General features: G+C 49.5%; 1 protein-coding gene across 1 annotated transcript in view; it reads right to left on the bottom strand.

Annotated features, from left to right (window-relative positions):
• PIGQ (phosphatidylinositol glycan anchor biosynthesis class Q) overlaps positions 1 to 13,782 on the bottom strand; it is a 32,968-nt gene extending 19,186 nt beyond the window's left edge. Inside the window, exons 1-4 of the mRNA XM_084296310.1 lie at positions 13,652 to 13,782; positions 10,575 to 11,275; positions 4,690 to 4,821; positions 3,346 to 3,466 (exon numbers count right to left, since the gene is read on the bottom strand). Coding sequence (XP_084152436.1) covers positions 3,346 to 3,466; positions 4,690 to 4,821; positions 10,575 to 11,248 — 927 coding nt within the window. The 5' untranslated portion in view covers positions 11,249 to 11,275; positions 13,652 to 13,782. The remainder of the gene's footprint in view (positions 1 to 3,345; positions 3,467 to 4,689; positions 4,822 to 10,574; positions 11,276 to 13,651) is intronic.
• Positions 13,783 to 17,744: the final 3,962 nt, after the last annotated feature.

Here is a 17,744-nt window from a genome sequence, read left to right as displayed (position 1 = left end):
CCGTGGACACTGGGAAGTGCAGTGCAAACTGAGTGAAGCATCTAGCACAAGGCACTGAAAGCAGAGCCAAAGCACTCCCTGCCAGGCACCTACCTGTGATTTTATAAAGTAACACCGAAGAATATTTTCCAGGTGGTGTCCTCTCTACTAGCTTTGTTTATATATTAGAAAACGTAACTAAATAGGAACTTGCATCCAATTATCTCTAAGCTCCAGTCACATGTTTGGAGGCATGATCTATGATAAATATTTGTTTCAAAGAGATTACAGCCTAAGGAAAAGAGAACACAGCCAGGATGCAAGAGGTGAAAGAGGAAAAAATAAAAAGGAGGGTTTGTAAGCAGTTCTTCATCTCAAAACAGAAAAAAATGTAGCACTTTGAATTGGATATTTTTGTGGAAGGCAAAAACAAGGACTGCTGTTGGGAAGCCTGGTGGGAGCAAGCGGAAGGAGGAGGGTAGGAGCTGTAAGGGCACCTACAGAGAGCAGATTATTCACATTTTCCATTCTTGTTTTTTAAAGCCTGCTCCAAAATCAGTCCTTCGTGTTGCATACAGCTACTCCCCAGTCACTCCCTAGGTGTCTGAATCACATCTGCTTCATTTACTGACAAAGGCAACTTGTTATTACAGTCAGCACAGCACAGCTCATCAAGCTGTGAAAGTGGGAGCTGCAGTCAATGATGTCTTGTGCATCATCAACAATTGCTAGCTAAGTGCTGATTTGAGAACCATTATATCAGGGGATGACGAATGACAGCTAGGGAACACGGCTTGATCCTCACGTCAGCAGGCTGAGCTTGTGACCCTGGCAATTGTTGAGAGTCAAAATAATCTACCTGCACCTGCTTTCTTCCAGAAGGATGTTTACTAGGAAAAAAAAAAAAAAAAAAGAAAAAGAAAAAGCTCTGCTTCCAGCCCCCAGACAGCTAAAAATTTGCCAATGTTAAAATCAGTCAAATCCATAAGGTTACAATGAGGTTGTACATATATACATATTATGATAAGATTATTAAAATATATATAATGTTCTGTTTACTAGCAGATACAGAGATGTAAGAAGGTCAATGCCATCATCAGATGTAGGGCACATCAAAAGCAGAGTAGCAAGGAGCTTTAGGGAAGGAATAGTAACTCGTTCTGCACAGGGGAAAGTTTGCATTACTGAATTTGGCAGTACAAGCACTTGAGAAAGCCCAAGTGATGGGAATAATGTGTACCAGATGGACACTCAGCAGCAAAGTGGAAACCTACTGTTGAATGGCTAAGGGGAGATTTTGCTGTCATACCGGAAAAGAAGTGGTGCTGGCTTGCACACCACACGCTGAAGTCATTGGTATATTTTGGGATCACTCAAAACTGCATTTTTTAAGGCCTGCACATAATGTACATAAATCGATGCCTACCAAAGGCAGTAAAAGGACTCCAAATGATTATACGTCCACAATCTAATAAGCTTGAAAGAAGAAAGTACAGCTGGAAAGTCAGAGGAGTTATAAGTGGCCTGAACTGATAAGCTTGGAGATACTGTGGAGAAGAAAGGCACAAACCATACAGGGCCACCCATACAAGGGGAAGTTTACACTTACAGAAAAGTAATCAAACAGCTCTTGGTGACACTGAGGTAATGAAGTCAGCACACGTAGGAGATGTGACGAAAATAACTGGTGCTACGATATGAAAGTGGAGTGACAGATGAACTAATTTTTTGAAAGAGGAATGAATGAGCAACTCCCACAAGCGAGGCTGTCCAGGACAGGTGCTGGGATCAGATACACCTTGAGCACAGAGAGCGTCCATCTGCCAAAGACACCGGGCAGATGGAACCCCTCCTGGAGCCACCTGCGCAAATGGGAACACAGCCAAAAGCCACTTCTTTACAGACTTGTTAAGAAATCAGATTTTTGAGAGTTGGACACTTGGAATAATCCCATGGGGTGAGTTTTAGAGAACTTAAACTTTTCCAGCTGAAATATCTGCAAGGGTGAAGACTTAGGAATAAGACTTAGAAAATGATTCTTAGCTTTTAGCTCAAATACTACGGGAGTAAGTGTATTGCAGAAGAAATGTAGTCCTTCCTATCCCAACGTTGCTTCTGAATAACGTCTGCAGCACTCCTTAAAACATGCTGTCCTTAAGCTTGACTATGAAAAACAACAAAAATAGCAATAATAATGATTCACAGCTATGCTGGATCTCCATACACACTCCATACACATTTTCTGAAAGCACAGCGTGTACAAGAATGATCAGAGACATATGGCTTGTGACAATGAAAATGTTAGACATGGACCAAGCAGATCATTGTCAAGGGAATTGTGATCTCTTCCCAAGAAAGACAGGATTAGTAAAAAACAAATTGCTGCTGGAATTCTCTAATCAGAATAAAATTCCTCCCAACCATGAAACCGAAAAAGAGCGATGAGAGGATGTCTTCCAGCTCCCAGAAAGAGACCAATGGAAAGATTCATTTTCTGTCCCAGAAATGAAAGAAAAGTGAGCAGAGAAAGGATTAGGTTGTGCAGCTGCATGACAATGCTCAACGTTGGCTGCACATGTATTCCCAAGACACAGAAGCTCTAAAACCAGAGCTAACTTTAGATTAATGGTCTGGCCTCCAGCCTCCGAAGTGCATTATATGTTCCTTTCTGCCACTACGCAGATATATTGGAGCGAAGCACTTAAAATGAGCCACCAGAAAAGCAGGGCAGTATGAGTCATACTTGTTCTTCATGAATTTATGCTGATGCTGAGGGATCTCAGTGGGCAAGAGGAGTTGTTTGAGAAAAGCACAGGACACAGCGAGTTTTCCTTGTTTACCATCTGCACACCAGAGTTCTTAGGATTTCAGGTGTTTGCATCCTGACTAGCGAATACCTTTGGATTTCCCCATGAACTTCCTCTTCACAAGCACAGCTGCATGCTTATCAGGTTTGACTTTTCAGCAGTTTATCAGATTCAACCCAAGTTACAGCCTTCTTTTCCCAAATGCCCCATAAAGCAACTTGACGATACTTCTGTGAACTTGATAACCACTCCAACCTGCAGCTGCACGGCTCTGCCCAAGCCATAATTGTTACTTTGGGAGCTGGAACAATCCTCGAGTAAGTATCTAATTACTATTTACTGCACACTCAAGCCAGAGCTGTGTTCCTTTTGAACAGCCCCAGGAGGCCTGATTTGAAGATTTCACTGTTCTTGCGGAGACCTAATTTGCATGACTTCAGACAGGACTCTCTCTGAAATCCTTGTGTTTAAGGCATTGCCTCCTTACAGGCACTTCAGGCATCACGAGCTGGTCAGTACCCACAGAAGCTGAAAGAGGAATGGCTCTGACCAGACTTACATCAGCCACAGGGATGAGGGTGTCAGCAAGGTGACCGATCCGGTTCTTTCTGTACAGCCAGGACATGAGCAGTATTCCCAGAGCCACATCAATCAGCAGAGAGACAAAGATGTTGGCTTTCCTGCATGCACGATAAAAAGAAACAACGTTGGAGCAAAAGAAAGGACAGCACTTCAAGTTTCAGTGACAATTGTTGGTTTCACTTACATAGCATCTTTCATGTCCCAGGAACAGTGGGACAATTTACTAAAGAAACGTGGTGCAGAGTGCTTTTGACTTTCACTGATGTGCTGCTACTTCTGGGGCCAAACGCCAAGTGACTCCGAGCCTGCCACACCATGAAACCTTTTTTTAAATAAGGGGAGTGAAAAGCGGGGTTAAAGCTACAAAGAAAAATAACGTTAAACAAAGTGTATGTGCACACCCAGCGGGAATTTAACAGTACTAAGGGCACCGTCACTTGGAGCATCCATGCTGAGATTAGCTTTCTAAGAAGTACCACCTCTAGTGGTAGGTGAACCACTAGGCAATGTAATAAACTGTGTTTCTGGGTTCATAAACATCCAGAAGGGCTACCAAGCTGCCCCTCACTGCTAGAGTTTCTGAATGAAATTCCATGACATGAGTTATTCTGGAAACCAGATTGAATGATCCCAGTTACTTTTGGCCTTCAAATCTACTAATCCATTTTAAGCATTCCCTGGAAGTCTATTCCTGCAGGATCAGGGAACTACACAGCACAAGGCTTGCTGTGTAATGGCCATAGGACATTCAGGATGACCTGTCTCAGATCCCTGCCTCTCCCTGTTCCACTCACTGTGCTGCAGGTTTGCTTGTTCTGTTACACTGACATTGTTACTGCTGTTGGAGTCTCTGGTCTCCAGTAACTGTATGTAAAGAGTGGGTGAAAGAGGGCAGCATTTAAACCTTTCTGCTCTTTTGGAAAGTGCCGCTGAATACTGATTGCAGGTTTTGGTTAACCTTGGCAACATATGTGAAAGCAGTGAGCTTGTGGGAGTATTGATAGCAACACGCTGCATGTGGGTGCGGTACAAACTTTTCGGGGGCAATATCCCAGTCGTCTTTCCCAGGCTAGGGAAGAAGGCATACATCTGGCAAAAGGTGTAAGTGGTATAAAACAGAGCACAAGGCAGAAATCTGCAAACTAGCAGAGAGTAGACCAAGCAAGGCAACACTGTGTGGTGCAACGAGGACCCCCCAGTGTTGTCGTGTCAGCCAGGCCAGCTGCAGATCCCTGCAGCGGGCAAAGGATCCATGGTTTGGGTTCCCCAGAGGAGACAGGGCTAGAGCAAAGACGTGCATGCCTTTATGGGTACTCCATACCTCATTAGCTGGGTCTGGTTTTGAGCCTTCTTGTTGCTGCTGATGACCTGGAGGTGCTGCAGGCGATGTGCCAGCTGCTCACAAGTTGAGAGTTTGCTCCACAGGAAAGACAAAGGCCAAAACTTCAGCATCCTGCAGAAACACAACAGGAACCTCCTCTTTTGCTTCTGCCGTGTAGCAGGCTGCATGTTGTTTGTACAAACTCCATGCAAAACATTCAGTGTAAAGGTCAGGTTATGTAACCAGAAACAGCATCAACATATTACCATTAAAGAATATTACATATTCACCACTCTCTTAAAGGTTAACAGAATTAAAGCAACCTTTCCCAGACCAAGACATTTAAAGCAGACAACCCAACCTCTCATTTCCATTCCGCAGAAGCAAGTGCCTTGCTCTTCCTTGGAAGGCAGAACGTGTTAGTGATCCCACCCTGGGCTCTGGGATACAGCACTAGGGTTGCACCCTGCTCCAGGTTTTCAGGAGACTGGAATCGAGGCAGATCTGTACATACTGCAACAACACAGCACAGCACAACTGCTTCACAGACCCCAACGTGATTAGTAAAATCACAAGTGAGCTTGGTATAATGCACAGCTGCATTCTCCCTACACTTTGTCCCTTTTCCCCCCTCTTTTCTTTTTCTTTGTTACTTTTAAATGCCCTTCTCAGGGTCTTCAGTCCTATCTTCTCTCCACCCCCTTGGCAAGGTTGACCAGCACTATGCAGATAATAAACTTTGGAATCCTAATTAAATACTGAATGTCAGCACCCACTTTAAGCTTGTAGGGGAGGGAACAGTCACATGTTTCGTTTCTTAATGACTCAGAAGGAAAGTATTAAATGATGCTCAATTATCTTTGGGAGTTACTTTTATTACCACACAACATACAAAAGAAGGAACAAGTGTGATTTGTGTAGTCCAAAATGACACCACTGGATGCAGGTTTGTCAGAGTGCTTAATAGCAGTGCAGTGACACAGAGTACCGTGGTTGTTGTGGGGAATAAATTCTGATGTTCACATAATTGGGATCGCTTCTTTCCTGTCCACAGCAGTTGTTTCACTCATTAAAGGTCCAGAAATCAATACTCACCCTTAGTTATTTCTTTCACCTACTCGTTTTATTGCTTTGGCATGTTCCTTCAGTTTACATTCATTCTGAACGCTAAAATTATTCCCGGTATCCTGCTTCGCTCTTGAAATTGTACAGCTGTTTGGATTGCTCGTGAGCACGGCCTGGAGATGTCCATGAAAGTGCACATGCCTGCCCCAGACCTCATCAGGAGGAATTTAGCCTGTAGTTTAGCACAGAGTGTCATCAGGACTAGACACAGGACAGGCAGACCAAGGCCCTGGCTGCTGTTTATGCCTTCTACACAAATCACAGGAGTACGGCTGGTTCAAAACCCTGCTTGGTTCACCGGGGCTGCTATCCCCTTGCTCCCCCCAAACCCTTCTGAGCCCTTTCAACCAGGCTTCAGGCACGGTTTCTCAGTTCGACAGAGTCCTGAAGTCCCCTTCCCCCCAGATTTCAGATAGCTGGGTCCTGAAATACACGCAGTGTGCCGTGAATCATTCTTCTCAACTCGAGGCCTCCGAGTTACTCAGCTCTGCCTCGCAGCCTCCCACCTTGGAGACGACAGCGCGCTGCTTCTCAGCTGCCTTGCCAGGAGGCGACACCCGACGTGTGCCGGGGAGGTGGGCACTGCCCCCCCACCTCACAGACCTGGGTTTGCAGATTCGCCAAGGCACAGGTGCAGGCGAGGCTTCTCCTCCCATTATATCCCAGCCCGGCAGCTCCAAGTTCTCTCCTGGAAAACCTTTGCTAAAGCAGAGGGTCGCACTTGAAATGCAAAGCAGGGGGAAGGGGGACGTGCTGTGCCCGTGCTGTTATGCCCAGGAGGCTGACGGTGAAAAACCACTGGTCAAAACAGCAGCTGCCAGAGCACCCTGAGCCAGGTGGCACGCGATGGCTCGGGGCCCCGTGCTGCTCCACGGCTCCCCAGCTTGCAGCAGCTCCCAGCTGTGCCACCTCCGGTGTCCTCTGCCAAAGGGAAGGGCACGCTGCTGCTCTCCTGCCTGGGAAACACCTTGCATGGGTGAGACAGATCCCCAGAGCAGCCTCGTCCCCACGAACACCCCATTGCTGCTCAAACGGGCCAGGCCAAGATGCTGCCCCGCGTGTTGGAAGGGATGCACCAGGGCTCTCTGCTTCTCCGTACCATGGCTGACTCTCTCACTCCTTCCACTTGAGCGAGCCAACCTCTACTCCACTTAACATACTTTCTTTGGCAAGTACATACACGTTTATTTAAATCAAAATACAAACACACTGCAAAAAGCTTGATATAATAGTTGCAAGATGTACTCTGGAAACTCCCATCTGTAAGGGGACTGATGAAGAAAGCCAAAAATATTTCTTGTGTCGTCTCCTACCCAACGCATACCGACTCTGCATTGCCATAGATGCTGCCACCTGTTCATCACACGGTATACGGAATGATTTTTACAAGTGTGATGGAAAACCAATCAAACTCATAAAAAAAAAAAAAACAAGAATGACGTATCTCTGCATTATTTAAACAGCAGGAGATCTTTGGGATACTTCCACACATAAGGAATTTTAGCAATAAATTAACATAGCCTGCATGAGTAAAACTCAATTTTCCAATTCTTTTTTTTTTTTTTCCCTCCAAGGATTTTTTTTTCCCTCCAAGGATTTTTTTTTCAGATATCAGATGAAAAACAATCTTTCTGGACCTGGATCCCATGCAAATGCTACAGCTCCAGAACCCACAGCTGCCTTTTGCTCTCTGCTACAAGCTGCAGGAACAACGCCTCCCTTCTGGGTGAGGAACCAGAGGTCCCAGTGTCAGTGAGAGGCAAGTAAATGGACTTCTAAAAACAAACAAGCCAGAGCACACCGAATTTATTGCCCCGGTACTAAATCACCCTGACCTTCTGAACAGCACACTGGGGACCGTCAGTGGCAATGGGAATTCTGCACCCTCTGAAGATGGAGTTGCAGTGGCCACCCCGGAGCACAAGGTGGTGCTGAAGAAGTGCCTTACCGTCAGATGAGAGAACATTTGGTAAGCGTGGATCAGGGCTGCTGCTTGCTTTCTGAGGCTTCTAACCACATTGCCCTGCTTCCCCAGCACAAATAGGCAGCAGTGGCATAGCCAAACAAGCCCCAAGCCCCTGGAGCCTGCGTGGACATCACAGATCTTTTCCTGTAGCTCTTCCAAGCTGACCATCCTTTAACATCCCAAAGATCTGGGAAAGAAATCCTGTAATAAGCCCTAGAAGGGAAAACATGTCGAGCAAAGGAAGAAGGGAACTTCTTAAGTGAGAATCTTTCACTGTTTGTCTGTGCAGGACCCTCTCCTTGCACCAGGGAACAGTTAGCCCTGCGCCTCAGTGACTTCTCCAAAAGGCACCACTATTATTATACATCAAATAACTAATTGCTATAAATTAGTTAAAGCCTAAGTCACACAAAATGTTTCAAGTGAAAGCAGGCACCCAGGAAATCTCCTCAGGCAATGGCTCCACTGTCACCTGCTCTGATTTCGGTAGACCCCATTTTATGCTGGGTACGGGCTGGCCCAGCACAGGGAGAGGGGACGGGAAGGACACGTGCATTTGACATCCTTGAACCCTCTCGGCATCGCAGATGTTGGCACAATGAGTTTGTACCATACAGCACGTGGTAAACGGAACCAAATTGTGCTAAATGACTTCGAAGGTCAAGCAGGAGGTTTGTCAGAAAGCCGGGTGCTAACCTATTTCTTCAAAAAATGATGTTTTAAAACATCAGTAAAATAAGCAGATATCACGCTGATACTATGGGTGAATAAAGCAAAGAAGAAAGAAACCTACACCTATGTCCCAAGGTTAAGAACAAGCTCAACCTAGGTTTAAGCACAGCAAACCTTGTGTTCTGCCTGCTGCTGTGCGCAGCTGGCTGCTAGCCCGGCCGCTGCTCTGCCTCCAAATGTCTGCCCTGGTTTTTAGGAAAAGCTGAAAAATCAGAATAACTGCTGATAAACTGGGCAGCAGCATCTGTGCCCAGCCTGCCAGACTGCAAGGAACGGGACAGAGCTCCCAAGTTATGCTTGGCCTATGGCCTTCTGGAGACCTGTGAGGCTTGGGCTGGACCTGGCTGATCAAGGTGAGCAAGGCTGGCTTTTGAGAGCGAGGGCCTGCATGGGAAAGGATCATCCTGCTTGTTGGTTGTCAAACGTAATCCACGCAGGGCAAAGGACCTTCAGAGCTGACTCCCAATCTTCTACCCAGCCACAAAGCTCTGCCTTCATTTCCATGAACAGCCAAATGCATGCTCAGCATCCACAGAGCCATCCCTGGAGGTACTGGTGGTCCCTGATTACATCACGTCTGAGATTGACCCGAAGTGTCTTCCAGCAGAGTAGTCTAACAACGGTCACTTCTTCCTTCATACCAAAGCACGTAACCCAGCTGCTCAGCAAACCCTTGCATATGAAGAGTTTCACTGTAATTTTTCACGACAGCATCATACAATTGGAAACCTGTTAAAAGACTGTTCCCCACACCCTTAGGCTGCACTTGAGAAGATTTATCCATGAATACAGTAGTAGCTGTTATCCAAATCTGATCAAAGTGTCCCCTTGCAGCACAGAATCTGACCTGCAGTCCCTGCCCTGGCACAGCCTCGCTGGGCTGGCTGACCAGACGTGTTATCTGACAGCCTGCAGAAGCTCCTGCCCTTCCAGTCTGCTCAGAAGCCCTCTGTAGCACACACATTTGCCACGTGTTACATTTCAAGCATCCTATTCTGTTTCATCATTTAGATTAAGGGATTTCACCAAGGCTTCACGTAGACCAGCACTGCCTGTAACCTGCTGTAAGGTCCCAGAGCCACACCAGTGTCTCTTAGGGGGATGATGGATTCAGACACACCATTAACTGATGTTTCACAGCTATGTAGGTGTTCATAGCAAATAGGGAGCAGGAAGTCGTGGCTATTGAGCCATAAAGAAAATCCTCACGTCATCCTGCCAGCCATGCAATAGCTGGAAAACCAACATTTCAGCTGTGACAAAACTGAAGTAGGGCTGAGCTACCCCTAGTGCAATGGGGAAGAGCTCAGTGCCTCCCCAGAAAGCCCCCCCACCCGTCCAAGAGCTCCACCATGACTGAGGGTACCTCGAACCCCTTGTTTTCAGTGAAGCTCCCCATGCTTTAATACCAGCTCTGCAGCAGCCTGTTTCCACCAGCAGGTTCATTCGGGAGCTTTGCTGCATGCCGCTGCCCACAGAACCTGACACACCACTGGTTTATACTGGGTTGGTCTGCGGCCAAGGTGTGACTGGCACACGGAGCAGCCCTTCCCTCCACCCTTCTCACATCTGAGACTCGTATCAGGGGGTTCCCCTCCTGGCAGCCAGCTCTGCACTTTGGCTGGTCCCTGCCAGCAGCGTGAGGTCCGTCAGCCCCATCCCCAGCCTCTGCACCGTGCCTGCCGGGGTGAAGGCACAGGAGAGGGGCTGTGCTGCAGCTGGGACTGAGGAGCCCCACAGGAGGCACGTCCACCTGCCAAATTAGAGCCCTGCTCTGCAGTCCATACCTATTATATCACCTGCTGTACCACCTAAGGGTAATTTTACAGGCTGGTGACCTCAGATCAGAAAAGGAGACGTCTTGGAGGCACACGAGGTCTATAGAACTAAAAACAGTACTGGAGATACAACATGAATGGTGCTGATGAGTAAACTGACTTTTATATAAAGTGCTCCTATTGGGGTTGAGCAGGAACCCTACACTGTGGTATGAGTGTGGTATGAATGTGGTATGAACCACATTTCCTCACAAACTCAAGCTGTCCCATGCCACGCCACCTACCTGCTCTTGCAGGCCCCAGAGATCAGCGAAAGCAGGAATGTCAGCAGCATGCAGGCGGGCACAGAGGCCTGCTTCATCAGCTCCACGATGATACTGGCTTCAACGCCATCCGACTGCCAGTGGGTCAGCTTGATGGGCCCATCATCGTATTTGTCCGTCATGAAGAGCACCTTGCTCTTTGCCACGGTGTCGAAGATGGCAGAGAGCCTCGAAGCATCCTCTGCCTCCTGGGCAGTGGAGGCAGCCGTGTCCAAAGGGGGGTGCAGACAGGACAGCATAACTTTGCGCTGGTCATAATACACCAAGATGATTTCTTCTTCCCTGTGGTTATTAGACCGTTTCTGAAGGGTGGAACAGCTCCAGAATTTGCTGTCTCCCTCTTTGCTTATCTGAATCCAGGGCTCATGGGAGAATATTGTCCCAAGGTCTTCCAAGAACTCACTCAGGCTCTCTTCTTTCTCCTGCTTGCTGTTGTTCCATGAGCCAAGCACGGAAACATTGACCTTAGTCACCCGCTGGAGTTCACTGAGATACTGCTTCACCTGAACGGGAATGAAAGGGAAATGGACCACAGCAAGGATAACTGCAGAGTTCTGTTCCGAGATCCAGCGCCCGATCAAAATGCCGCTTTCTGCTGAGGAGCAGCACGAAGGGAAGAACACCTTCAGTACCATGTCAGCGATCCCTGAAGAACAGCACACCTGCCAAGAGACACAGAAACAAAACTTGGGGATGGCAATTAAACACAAGGCAAACCTCAGCTGGCTAAAGCCGCCAGTAAGGGGGCCCAGCCGAATTTTAAAACACTAAGTCCAACTACTTGTCTCTGCACTGGAACGAGTCAATGACATTAGTGACAGCCACCAGGCCTTTCGATCAGAGAAGCATCTAGGAGGGCCCTGATAATCTGCAGTCTTTGCAGTGAATTTTTCAGCAAAGCCCTCTCCCAGCCCCGGAGCAGCCTTTCACGATGGCACACCGGCCTCTTGGACCACCGAGACCAGGAATCCATCCAGCTTTGGAGCTCGGTTCTGACACTGTTCCTGAGCACTTCCCACACTTGCCTAGGCAGTAGCACACCACAATGCCTCTGGGGAATATTTCCTCCTCTTACTGACAATGAACTATTGCTTTACGCTATAAAGGAGGATGATTTCAGAGCCTCCTTTATCAGCTAGGAACCCAGAGCCGTGTTCTGTAACAAACCCACTGATCACTCACCTCCTGTAGTCTCCCTCCCCTCATCTGGAAACCAAGACAATTAGCTTGCTGTGGATGGACTACCCCAATTAACTCATTAAAGTTTACATAGCGGTGTCAATGCATTAGTTTCCAAACCAGGAGAGGCATATCTGTTTTATCAATGTCCCTTATCTAAAGTATTTTTCTTCAGGTCATTAAGAAAACATCTCAATGGCTTTACAGGTCTTTTGTAAAAAGGAACTTCGAGGCGGCTGACAATGTCTCTTTAAATAAGGTGGAGGTTTCTAACAGAAATATAATTGCTGTAAGGAGGGCGCTGGCACAGAACAATCAGCATCCGGCGCCCGCTGTCCTTTTCTGTCCTTCAGTGCTTTGTTAGAGATGTGAAAACTCCACAGGCCCCCAGGCTGGCTCCTCTGCGAGGGACCCAGTCAGTTGGAAAGAGAAACACAGAGCGTGTTCATAACATGGAGAGAGGGTGCACAACGCAGCGGTCCCTGGTGTTTTTATTTTTCCTCTCTTTTTAATGCAGGACAATTGATCTCGTAAATCTCAGCATCTGGCAATCTGCTAGGGCACAGAGTAGGCAACGGGGAAGCGGCAAAGGCAAGTGATTAACCTGCTGCCAGACCCACAGCCCTGCCAAATACAGTGGTAGGAGATGTCTGCTCACGGATGAGCTGTCAGCCCCTTGAGGCAAAGGTGAAGTTTCCTTGGCGCACAGCTCACTCCTCCGACCGGAGAAGCCCCGCAGTTGCTGTGCTTGCAAGGAGTAAGGTTTCTCTGGGACTGAATGCTCCCTTTTAGTGCAAAACTCACCCCAGTGTTTCCTCTCAAACAGGTGTAAAGGTGCTCGCGGGGGATTTTGTTAGCAGTGCGCTGCTGAATTGTGTTTGCAGGCACTGAGGGCCCTCCTGCCCATGGCGAGAGCAGCATTTGGAGGCCACAGAAGACTGACATCTCCTCCTACTTGACCAGAGGGATAACTGCAGAGACGTGGAGCCTGCAAGGATGCAGGATCTCAGGAGAACCTTAAATAATACATATTTTTTCCAAAGGGTTTCAAGCCTCCAGCAGAAGAGGAAGTGAAGTGGAAAAATGTACCAAAAGAAGGGTAGAGAAATGGCAGATGTGACATCCTGAGACTGTGAAGGTGCAGGACACCAGGTGTGATAAAGACAAAAGACCTGCAGTCCAACTGAAAAATGCAGTCTCTCACCAACATTTAACGACTCTTAGAGCCCAAACGGACTGAAACCAAGACATCCAAGCTTACCTTTCACTTCTATTGAAACAGCTAAGGTCAGGGTGGTTTTTTTTTTTTTTTTTTTTTTTTTTTTTTTTTTTGGTGAAAATCAGCTAACACACACAATTAAACAGACTGGCCCTAAGAAAGTGAAATAAAACCTGTCCCCCGCATTTCACACTTCTTTCTTTTACAAACACTCTGAAGTTAGATTTAGGTTTGAAAAAGCACTTTCTTTTTGCTGTCTCATATGTACTTCCAGGTAAAATAAAATAAAAGATACAAATATAAATACAGGGGCTCAAAACCAACTAACCAACCAATAAATCGAGACTGAACACGTTGTGAATATACCTACATACATATGCTCACAGATTATTTAAAATGATACAGGTTTAGCTAGAGCTAGAGCATCCTGGCTGCACTGCAGCACCAAAAAAAATTTACAACTAAAGTTTACCAATAACTGAATATTTTAAAAACCTGAATTTGAGCTGAATATTTTAAAGAGCCCTGAGAAACTGATGAAAATAAGACCTTGAATGTGTTTTTTTTTTTTTTTTCCAGCTTGTTTTAATTACCAAAGCTACCACCCGTAACACTGGACAGATATCTTTTTAAAAATTACATTTTTATTCTTTTTCCTCAAGAGATGTCAGAGTTGAGCGCATCGCTACAAGACTGCCCATGTTGCTGCACAACTCCCCGCCTTACAGGTTCGTCCATGCAGTGAGGAGGATTATCAGCCGGCTCTTTTCATTCAAACACTTATTTTCCACTGTTCTGTTTTGTTTTGGTAAAAAGAGACGGCCACACTCATCCAGGAAAAACTCTCACGGAGGAGAAACACTTCTTATCTCTCCTATTTTGCTTCTCCCCTTACCTTTTAAAGCCAGCCCACGTTCAGCCAGCGAAACACCTCGGCTGCAGCTCCGGGTATGGAGCACAGCCCGGGGGCTGCTGCAGGGCCGGCAGGGAAGGTCCTGCCCAGGGGCCGTTTGGGATCTGTGCCCCCCCGGGGACTATTTGGGATCCGTGCCCCCCCTGGGAGCCGTTTGGGATCTGTGCAGGCAGCCCCGAGGCACCCAGAGCCTCCCGTTCCTGCTGCCCCCCCGGCACCGACCCCAAACCGCAAGCGGGGCGATGCAGGGACGGAGGCCCCTGTGCAGCACCGCGACCCACCGCCCCTCAGCCCGGGCCTCCCGGGAGCCGGCAGCGGGCCTCTGAGGGGCCGGCAGGCCCGGTCCATCCCCTCCCGGCCCGGTCCATCCCCTCCTCTCCCGTCCCCTCCCGGCCCGGCCGCCCCGCACCCCGTGCCCGCCGCCTACCGCTCCGCTCCGCCGCCCGCCCTCTTCCGGCAGCCCGGAGCCTCCTGCGCTCCGCAGCCGGCCCGGGTAGGGCCGAGGCCCGGCCCCGCCGCGTTCCGCTCCCCGGCGTCGTTCCCCCGGCTTCCCCCAGCCCCGCTCCCCGCTTGTGTTTTAAGGCCCGGCCTCACGGAGCCGCCGCCGCAGCCCCTGGTGGCTCCGCTCCCCCTGCGGTGCTGCCCCCGAGGCTCTCCCCGGGCTGGGCGCGCTGAGCCCGCTGATAAGCAGCCCTGGGAGCCGATATCGCTCCGGGGAGGGCAGGGCAGGGCCTCGGTGTTGCTGCTGGTACCCCCTTCCCCCTCCCTGCACCCTGCCCCCGTGAATGCCCTGGCCGGCAGCCAGCGGTGCTGAGCTCCCCTGCAGGCACGCTCCTGGGTTGTGGGGTCAGCAAGGGGAAGAGACCTTCAGTGGGGGTGAGGGACGAGGGTTTGGGTGCCCTGTGTGGGTTCAGAGCCCTGCAGCAGAGCCGCTGCCTTCAGCACGTCCACAGAGGCCTCGGTGCTGTTGGTGCACCCTGCCCCAGCAATGCATGGAGCAGGAGAGGAAAACGCCCTTCCCTCCGCCGCCGCGCCCTGCCAGCTCTCTGCTGATAGCGGCAGGGGCTGTGGCACCCCAAAACCCCCAGCCCTGGGGGTTAGCACAGTCCCAGGGCTGTGCTAACATTGCACATGCACACAGGCGGCCTACGCCGTGCAGTAGTCGCTGCTTCCCTGTAGAGGTCAGGAACGCAGCATGGAATGGTTGCCTTCCATTTCCCCTTCTCCTGAAGGCCAGGCCTTACCCCTTCAGCCCAACTCTGCCACTGGCCTCAGGAAGGTGGAACTGTGGCCACAGAGAATGTGTGTGTGGAAGAGAAATTATTGTTTTATCTTTGAAGAGGCACGCAAGGGGGTGGTGATAACGAGTTTCCAAGACACCAGCACACAACCATTTTTAATAGAATCAAGTCCTGAGTTGGAAGGGACTCGTAAGGATCATTCAGTCCAACTCCTGGGTCCACAAAAGACTACCTAGAAATTAAAACATGTCTGAGAGCACTGTCCAAACACTTCTTGAACTCCAGCAGGCTCGGTGCCATGACCATAGCCATGGGGAGCCTGTCCCAGTGCATGACCACCCTCTCGGTTTTGAGTAACTCAGTCCTTCTTTAGGTGCTCTGGTGGACCCAGGAGGCACAGAGATGATCCTTTGCTGCTCCAGTCCTTGCTTCTGCCACCTGGAGAAGCTGGAGAGCAACAAAGTTAAGTGTGGGGACGATGCCTGGCTGCGGGAGCAGCATCATTTGCGGACCCAAAGCTCCTCAGGGTTGCGGTGGCACCAGCCTCACTCCCTGCCCGGGCACTAGGCTGGGGTTGTCACAAAGTCCCCAGGGGCTGTCGGGGCCTCACGTGGTACTTAAAGACCTTGACACAATTCTCCCCTGTGTCTGCCACAAAGAGGTGCCCAAAGGAGGAGCAGGCCACGCCGGCAGGTCTCCTCAGCCCCGTGGACACCAAGCAGACAGGAGCCCCGCTCTCCGGGAACAAGTGGACCGTGCGGCGCTGCTCGTCTGCCACCACAATGCTGCCTTCCACGTCAACACACACCCCCGCCGGGTTGCCGAACTGGTGTCCGTATTTGCTGCTGAGGGAGCAGACGAGCTGATGGCTGCTCGTGAACACCTTGACGTCCCCACACTCCTCGCTTATCACAAAGCCTCCGTTGGGCGCGGGGCTGACGTAGCGAGGTCCCTGCAGGTTGGGGACCGAGCGGACGTTCGATGTCTTGAAGGCACGGTCCAGCGCAAAGCTGTGGACTTGGCCTTGAGCATAGTCTGCTACCAAGATCTTGCCCGTGGAGTCTACTCCAATGCCCCTGGGGGAACCGGCCTTTCTGATCTTTATCCATTCCCCCTTGGAGGGGCTGGTGTGAGGGTTGAAGACCCAGACAGCTCCGTTGATCATATCGGCTACAGCCACCATTCCTGTCCGAGTCACAGTCACATCCTCTGGCAGGAAAGTGCCACTTCCCATCCCCGTTTGCCGGCAGGGCAGGGACTGCAGTGTTTTGCCTGTGCTGCTGAGGATGTGGACCCAGGGAGCAGCCTCGGCTGTCACGTAGATGGAGCCCTCCAGGGAGCAGTGGATTCCGCTCACTCCCCCATAGCGGCTGCCTGTGGGGTTGGGGATCTGCCGGACCAGGTCGTCCCGGCAGTAGTGGAGGAGGTTCTTGATGTTGTCCAGGTCTCTACACAAGCTTTTGGTCTTGTCTGCCAGCTGGTGGACGTGGTGGTGTGTCACCATGCCCATGCCTGGCTGGCTGCTCAGCAGAGGGCTGGCTGTCTGAAACGTGGCGATTGACTTCAGCTGGAGGGTGTGGATGGCTTTCAGAAGCTTCTCCTTCTGCTGGCTGGTCTCCGGAGTGTAGTCCATGGCAAGTCTCGTGTCCCTGTTTGGAGGAAGTGATAGTACTGTTACTGGCCCTGCCTGCTGCCGTCTCTGGGAACATGCTCTGAGCCCAGGTGTTTGCTGTCCTCCCAGGGCCAAGGTGTCAGTGCTGGGCTGCATTCACCCCCATGCAACAGAGACAAGATTTCAGCCCGTCCCATTGATTAGGTGCTCAGAATATAGAGATAAACAGGGACAGTGGCACAACAATTGAAGAGATGGAAAGCTGGATCTGCAACCAAAAAGGTCCATGGGCTTTGGTGGGAGTTTGGCTGCTGACAGATCTGCCCCGAGGATTTATGCGTAAGGGAGAGCCCTGCATGTGAGTGCGCTGGATGTGATCTGCACCTCTCCAGTTCATGAGATTAGTGGCTTCTCTCAGCCCTTAACACTTCTTGACCCTGTTTTCTGTAAGCCACATCTCCCCAAAGCATTCTCAGTCCACTCTAGCACCTCAGAAACTGAGGCTAACTCTTCCTCCACTCCCATGTGGTACAATTTCACACTTGACCAGTGCATGCCTTTGCTAAGGGCAGCCCCTCCCCGTCTAAACAAATTAAGTTGTTCCTGAAACAGCTAATGCCTTGACAGGAAGAAAAAGGGATGTATTGATCTGGTAGCCAGTTTCAGCCTATGCAACCAATTCAGAAACAGGTTAAGCTTTCTGGCAGATGTGAGAGCCACCAGGAGAACCGCAATTTCTTTTTTTTGCCCACTCTCCCTCTGTTTTAAAAACACAAGTACCAAGGAATGAGTACCAAAAAAACAGAGACCACAGCCCTGCTCTGCTATCTGCTCTCCAGGGGCTGGATATCGTATGGCTTCTAACACACAGCCAGGAGCTGGTAAGAAAAACGTGCCCTTATTAAAGTTCCTGAAGAGACAGAAGTTAATTTTGCTTTAAATGTGGTCATCATTATTATTATAAATG

This window comes from Netta rufina (genome assembly GCF_964035555.1).
Source record: "Netta rufina genome assembly, chromosome: 15".
NCBI lineage: Eukaryota > Metazoa > Chordata > Aves > Anseriformes > Anatidae > Netta > Netta rufina.
This window is presented reverse-complemented; position numbering and strand designations above follow the sequence as displayed.